This window comes from Pituophis catenifer, unplaced genomic scaffold (assembly GCF_029215685.1).
Source record: "Pituophis catenifer annectens isolate HBS135680 unplaced genomic scaffold, rPitCat1.0.hap2 SCAF_16, whole genome shotgun sequence".
In the NCBI taxonomy this organism is placed as follows: Eukaryota; Metazoa; Chordata; class Lepidosauria; order Squamata; family Colubridae; genus Pituophis; species Pituophis catenifer.
Window position 1 is genome coordinate 14,027,195 of NW_027256896.1, and position 7,739 is coordinate 14,034,933.

Below are 7,739 nucleotides of genomic sequence, written 5' to 3' on the forward strand. Positions count from 1 at the left end.
TTCTTAATTTTATACATAAAAAAGCCATCCTGCCTGTATCACATTCAACTGAAAGCCGAAGGCAACGATCACATCGAAAGAGCTCTTCCGCAGTATTCTGCTATTCAGGTATTCTGTTCTTTTTATAAATTGGATGGATGGATGGATGGATGGATGGATGGATGGATGGATGGATGAACAAATGGATTTAGGAAATCATGACCACTGTTCAAAAGAATGTTCCAGAATAGAACAGAACAGAATAGGAGTTAGAGGGTAGGGTAGGGTAGGGTACTCCTGTTCTCGTGAGTCTTCTCCTTCTCGACCCTTAATCCTTTCTCCCCTTCCTCCACCCTCAAATTGTAGGTCGGCAGTGATGACGTTGACAACGTGAACATCGTGGCTTTTCGCCAAATCAATCAATTTGATCTGAGCGGAAATGTGATCACCCCTTCCGAGTACCTCCCTACTTTATGGGTGAGTTAAGTACGGGTGGAATTGTCTAGATTTTTTTTTTCAGGGTGCAGTAAGGGGTGGGGTGGGGAACCACTGCACTAAACTGGGAATACTGTGTTCCAAGATCACAGCAGATGGGGACTGCAGCCAAGAAATTAAAAGAGGCTTGCTCCTGGGGAGGAAAGCTATGGCAAATCTAGACAGCATACTAAAAAGCAGAGACATCACCCTGCCAACAAAAGTGCGTATAGTCAAGGCGATGGTTTTCCCAGTTGCAATGTATGGCTGTGAAAGTTGGACCATAAGGAAGGCTGAGCGCCAAAGAATGGAGGCCCTTGAACTCTGGTGCTGGAGAAGACTCCTGCGAGTCCCTTGGACTGCAAGGCGATCCAACCGGTCAGTCCTAAAGGAGATCAACCCTGATGGCTCTTTAGAAGGCCAGATCCTGACGAGGAAACGCAAATACTTTGGCCACCAAATGAGAAGGAAGGACTCCCTGGAGAAGAGCCTAATGCTGGGAACGATTGAGGGCAAAAGAAGAAGAAGGGGACGGCAGAGAAGGAGGTGGCTGGATGGAATCACTGAAGCAGTCGGCATGAGTTTAAATGGTCTCCAGAGGATGGTAGAGAATAGGAAGGCCTGGAGGAATGTTGTCCATGGGGCCACGATGGGTTGGACACGACTTCGCAACTAACAACAACAAAACTGGGAATAAAAATATTCAGCTATTTGCTGTTTCTGATCCAGCACGGGAGCAATCACTCAACTTGCAAATTGCAACTAGACATTGGAGGGAGAAAAAAAATGAAGTTTTTTAAGGAGCTGCTGATAACTACAGCTAAGCACATCCGTGCCAGATCCCAAAACAGCTAGTTTTTAACTTAACAACTGTTCATTTAGTGACCGTTTGAAGTTATAACATCACTGGAACAAAAGGTGACATGACTGCTTTTCACACTTATGACCGTTGCAGCATCAAAATTCAGACGCTCGGCAACTGGCTCAAATTTATGACAGTCCCCCAGGGTTATGTGATCCCCTTTTTGAGAAGCCAAGTCAAGTGGGAAAGTAGATTTGCTTCAGAATTGCAGTGATTCACTTAGATGGCGCAGTGGTTAGAGTGCAGCATAGCAGGCTACTTCAGCTGATGCTAGCTGCAGTTCGACAGTTCAAATCTCACTGGCTCAAGGTTGACCCAGCCTCCAATCCTTCTGAGGTCGGTAAAATGAGCACCCAGATTGTTGGGGGCAAGAAGCTGACTCTGTAAACTGCTTAAGAGTGGGCTGTGAAGTACTGTAAAGCGGTATAGAAGTCTAAGTGCTATTGCCCTTCCTTCCTTCCTTCCTTCCTTCCTTCCTTCCTTCCTTCCTTCCTTCCTTCCTTCCTTCCTTCCTTCCATGTTGCGCAGTGGTTAGAATGCAGTATTGCAGGCTAACTCTGCCGACTGGCAGCAGTTCGATCCTGACCGGCTCATGGTTGACTCAGCCTTCTGTCCTTCTGAGGTGGGTAAAATGGAGGACCCAGATTGTTGGGGGAACAAGATAGGCTGACTCTGTAAACCGCTTAGAGAGGGCTGTAAAAGCACGGTAAAGCGGTATATAAGTCTAAGTGGTATTGCTAGTGCAAATAACCGTGGCAAAAAAGGTCATAAAATGGGACATAAAGCACACTTGACTGTCTTCCTTAGCAGCGGAAATCGTGGGCTCAATTGTAGTCACAAGTCAAGGACTATCTGTAGTTGCACATCTCCAACCAAAGCTAATTATATTGTGTTTTATGGATGCGCTGATGCTCATTTCAGCCGATGTATTAATGCATTTGGCTACCCTCTACCTCTCATTTAACAATAACCACGTGTGTGTGTGTGTGTGTGTGTGTGTGTGTGTGTGTGTGTGTGTTCTTTTCTCCCCAGGTGAAACTTTACAAAAGCGAAAACCTGGACAATCCGGTTCATACGGTCTCGCTTGGCCAATCGTTATTCTTTCATTTTCCACCTCTGCTCCGGGATGGAGAGGTAATAGTCATCTTCATACGTAAAGAAGAAGAAGGAAAAAATCTGTAAGGAATTTTTATTGAGGAATAGGCTCCGTCTTTTGCAGAGGGGAGCAGGAGCATCGTTTCCTTCTGTTTTCACTCCGTTGTCTTTTAAAACATCTGCAGAGGAAGAGGAGTTCTTGGTATAGACCTGGGTGGATTTCTCCCCATAGGAGAGACCGCAGAAAATCTGGACTTGGTGGGAGCTGCAGCTAAGACAGAGTTTCCCTTTGCTGTCCATTGCAATCCTGAATTTTGGAAAGAAATAGAAATTAGAGCCAGTTTGGTCTAGTGGTTAAAGGCACTGGGCTAGAAAACAACAGACTGTGAATTCAACCTTAGCCATGAAAGCCGGCTGGGTGACTTTGGAATAAACACCAGGAAACTGAGAGTTCTAGTCCCGCCTTGGTCATGAAAGCCGGCTGGATGACTTTGGCCAATCACCAGGAGACTGAGAGTTCTAGTCCTGCCTTAGGCGTGAAAGGTGACTAGGTGACTTTGGGCCAATCACCAGGAGACTGAGAGTTCTAGTCCCGCCTTAGGCATGAAAGGTGACTAGGTGACTTTGGGCCAATCACCAGGAGACTGAGAGTTCTAGTCCCGCCTTAGGCATGAAAGGTGACTAGGTGACTTTGGGCCAATCACCAGAAGACTGAGAGTTCTAGTCCCGCCTTAGGCATGAAAGCCGGCTGGGTGACTTTGGCCAATCACCAGGAGACTGAGAGTTCTAGTCCCGCCTTAGGCGTGAAAGCTAACTGGATGACTGGCCAATCACCAGGAGACTGAGAGTTCTAGTCCCGCCTTAGGCTTGAAAGCCGGCTGGGTGACTTTGGCCAATCACCAGGAGACAGAGTTCTAGTCCCGCCTTAGGCGTGAAAACTAACTGGGTGACTGTGGGCCAATCCTTCCCTCTCTCAGCCCAACCCACCTCACCTCACTTGTGGTGGGAAAAATAGGAAGAAGAGGGGGATGTTGGATATTTTTTTATTTATTTTATTTTATTTTATTTATTTGATTTGTATACCGCCCTACTCCCGAAGGACTCAGGGCGGTGAACAGCCAACAATAAAATACATAAATACACAAAATTTAAAAACCCGATAAAATCAAATTAAACTTTTTGGCCCAGACAAATTAAAATACCCCAATAATTTAAAAACAGATTAAAATTTACATATTTAAAAAGGGAAGAGATCAGGCCATGTTCCCTGCCTTGAGGTATTTGTAAAAATTGAATCAAGGCAGGATATAAACAAAATAAACTGACTGACCTGTCGAAATGATGCAAAATCAGCTCGGGCGGTGCAGTAAATGCCCACCTAGAAGAACATCCGAATGTGATTCAGATTCTGTTGTCTTCCTTTCTTTCTTGTTAAGCGGATGTTATTTTGTTTTTATTTTTCCTTTCTCCGTTCCCTCTCTCGTTCTTCTCCTGCTAGAATTACATGGTGCTTTTAGATTCCACCCTGTCCAAGTCGCAGTATGACTACACCCTACCTCAAGTCTCCTTCACCACCATCGGCTACCACAAGCACATCACTTTGGTTTTTAATCCTACGGTAAGGTTCTGCAAATTTCCGGAGAGAGACAGAGAGAGAGAGAGAGACAGACAGACAGACAGACAGAGAGAGAGACAGACAGAGAGAGAGAGAGGCAGGCATACACTGGTGGGCTAGCAGCCATGATTTGTGGCTCGCCGTAGTTAGATGAACCTAGCCAATGGAGATTCATTCACACCAAACCACGGCATATCCAGGCAAAGAAAGTCGATATGATATTGTAGGAGAAGGGCAGGCAGAGCTGGGGTGGTGGTGGAGTTAAACTTGTCATCATCCTAGAATCATTACGTTCCCACAAGTGATCCAAGTTTAACCCTCTCTTGAATTCCATTGACCCTTATCTGGTGCTAATTTAGTGTTGAACTCTTGTTGAATAGATTCTTGTATGTAGACTTAAGCAATAGATCTTCTGAATTGCACCTTAACGGATGGTCCTGATTCTTTGCACCTGGCAGATATGATGTCTTTTGTTGATTTCTATGGGTAACACCACTGGCAAGGTGGAGATTTTTCTGGGCCCTTAACGACCAGAAGTATTTTAAGACTACAGCTATCTTCCTTTTCAGAGAAAACTGCCAGAGCAGGATATTGCCCAAGGATCCTACATCGCTCTTCCGTTGACTCTGCTGCTTTTGTTAGCTGGCTATAACCATGACAAGGTAATAGTTTTTTTTTTTGTGACTGTCAGTGTGGTTGTGGCTGTGCTTTGCGTTGAGTTGCTTCCTTTCCTTGGGGATCCAATGAGCATCATTTTGCTAGGATGGCCTCCCTTTGTTTTGTACCAAGCTACAAACACTTATTGCACGTGGAGGCTCAGTGGCTAAGACGCTGAGCTTGTCGATCGAAAGGTCGGCAATTCAATGGTTGGAATCCCTAGTGCCGCGTAACGAGGTGAGCTCCCGTTACTTGTTCCAGCTTCTGCCAACCTAGCAGTTCGAAAGCACATTAAAAAATGCAAGTAGAAAAAATAGGGACCACCTTTAGTGGGAAGGTAACAGGGTTCTGTGCGCCTTTGACGTTTAGTCATGCCAGCCACATGACCACAGAGACATCTTTGTAAAGTGCTGGCTCTTCGGCTTTGAAACGGAGATGAGTACTGCCCCCTAGAGTCAGGAACGACTAGCACATATGTGCGAGGGGAACCTTTACCTTTACCTTACAGACACTTTGATGCTGGGGTTGAGGTTTGGATAGATGAACTATGGTTGAGATCATTGTCTTTCGTAGGTTGGGCCAATCAGAGGCACCAGCTAATTCTCAGTGTGCGATACTACTTCATTCCTGGTGCTTTTCAATGCATGTGTTTATTTGCCAAACTTAACAATGCATCCTGAAGAAGAAGAGCTGTTTGAAAGTTGGTGAAATTTGTGTTTCTCAACCTCGGCGAATTCAAAATGTGTGGACTTCAACTCCCAGAATTCCTCAGCCAGCAAGCGTGCAGTTGAAGTCCACACTTCTTGACATTGTCAAGGTTGAGAAACACTGGCCTAAACCATCTAGCTTGGGTAGCTTTAAAAGGGGGTGAGAAAAATGTGTGGTGGGGAGCTGGCTGGGCCCAACCCTTAATAAAGGGCACCAATGGAGGAAAAAATAACCTTTCTTTTTTTTAAATTTGATTTATATGCCGCCCTTCTCCGGAGACTCAGGGCGGCTTACAATGTACTAAGCAATAGCCTTCATCCTTTTGTATATTTTATACAAAGTCAGCTTATTGCCCCCACAACTGGGTCCTCAATTTATCTACCTTAGAAAGGATAGAAGGCTGAGTCAACCTTGAGCCTGGGGAGATTCGAACCTGCAGTAATTGCAGGCAGCTGTTCTTAATAACAGGGTGCTTTAGACCACTGTACTACCAAGGCTGTTGATTTTATTCTTGGCTTGCCACACATCCAAGAATTGGGATGGAGAAGATGGGTGACCTTGTGGAGACCTTCCTGAATGGTGGGTCTGTTGGTTGAGTGGTGTGGCCTCCCGGGAATAGATGATTTGTCTATTTAGGGTAGTGGGATTACTGAGCTAGGGAGCCAGATGGATTGAACCAGTGATGGGTTGCCCCCGGTTCACACCGGTTCTATAGAACCGGTAGTAAAACCGGCAGGAGGCCCCGCCCATCGACCCCGATGTCACCAAAATGCAGATCTTTCATGATTCTGCTAGGTAACATTCTCAGTGCTAGAAGAGAATGGAGTTTGCTCTGTTTCTTATCCCTTCTTGCACCGATGATGTTATCTACCATATTTTTCGGAGTATAAGACACCAGAGTATAAGACGCACCTTAATTTTTGGGGAGGAAAATAAGAAAAAAGCTGATTGGCAGGTAGATCGGCCTCCCGGAATATCCCCAATCAGCTGTTAACCAGAGGTGAATTTTAGCAACAGGTTCCTTGGTTGTGAGCTCTGTGCCTTGCTTTTTTTTCTGCCTCTGAAACTTCTGAAATTCTGTTTCAGAAAAAACTTTTTTTCCTGCCTCTGAAAGCCTCCGAAACAGAGCTTCAGAAAAAAAGCCTCTGAAGCTTTGTTTGGGGGCTTTTTTTCTGAAGCTCTTGGTTGGGGGCTTCTTTTCTGAAGCTTCGTTTCTGATGCTTTTTTCAGCCTCTGAAACCTCTGTTTGAGAAGCCAGGCGGGGCTATATTTGGAATATAAGACACACCCAGATTTTCACCCTCTTTTTTGGGGGGAAAAGGTGCGTCTTATACTCCAAAAAAAACCTCCCACCAAGCTCAGAGAGCGGCAAGGACCCCACAAGTGGCCTTCAACCTGGTTACTCAACCTTCCCCAGACTCAGGTCGACTAAAACCCCAAAGTAGCCAGGTTGAGGAAGACAGCGAAATATAAATCGCTGCAGATTTAGACTGCGTCTTATACTCCGAAAAATACGGTAGTTGGGCCATGAAACGTCTGCAAGAAAGCAATCAAGCTCAGAGATCACCAAAGACTTCACATTCTAACGCACGCTTGGTGAACCAGAAGGAGCTCCTCACTGCTTTGTAAACGAGGGTTGATGACTTGCATAATAGTATCATGTTGGTCTTTTGCGTAGAATTCCACTTTCCCTGGACTAAAACGTAGCCTGTTTTTCTGTTCCCTCAGTTGATTCCCTTGCTGCTTCAGTTAACCAGCCATCTCCAAGGGGTGTGCGCTCTGGGACAGGCGGGGGCCGATACAGGAGGCCTCGAGGATATCAAGAGGCAAGCCAAGAAACAGAAGACGAGACGGACGTGAGAATGGATGTCTGGTTCAGATGCATTGGTTTTACTTACTCCTCCTTTTTTCACCTGGCTACTAAAGGGAGACTTCTCTGGGTTACAGCAAAGAAATTCTATGCACTGGACATCTTGACTCAGAGTTGGTTTGTCACTGGTATGGTTTTTTACATGGAGTATCTTGAATGTCACAGAAGCCCTTTTAAGAGAAAGCCTCTGTCCTAAAAGGCAGTGTTGGGGTCATAATTAATGGTCAGGTTTGAAAGAACGACGACCAATTAAATTTGTTTTCACTCCCAACTCGGTCTGATTTGAGTCTTAATGTTGTGGCCTGCCAGCGGATCTGGCAGCAGATTCGGACAGTGAGGAGGTTGGGGAGGAACATGGGCCAGTCCTGGAGTCTGGGGAAGGCTCTGATGAGGGCTCTGCGTCGGAGGCAGAGAGGGGGTCAGGGCCGTATGCCAGTTATCAGCTGCCTTCGGAGCCAGACGTCAGTGAAGCAGATGAA

General features: G+C 45.8%; 1 protein-coding gene across 1 annotated transcript in view; it reads left to right on the forward strand.

Moving 5' to 3' along the window:
- LOC139325084 (BOS complex subunit NOMO3-like) overlaps positions 1-7,531 on the forward strand; it is a 42,433-nt gene extending 34,902 nt beyond the window's left edge. Inside the window, exons 26-31 of the mRNA XM_070954810.1 lie at positions 25-108; positions 346-456; positions 2,348-2,449; positions 3,909-4,028; positions 4,595-4,687; positions 7,119-7,531. Of these exons, the coding sequence (XP_070810911.1) occupies positions 25-108; positions 346-456; positions 2,348-2,449; positions 3,909-4,028; positions 4,595-4,687; positions 7,119-7,250 (642 nt within the window). The 3' untranslated portion in view covers positions 7,251-7,531. The remainder of the gene's footprint in view (positions 1-24; positions 109-345; positions 457-2,347; positions 2,450-3,908; positions 4,029-4,594; positions 4,688-7,118) is intronic.
- Positions 7,532-7,739: the final 208 nt, after the last annotated feature.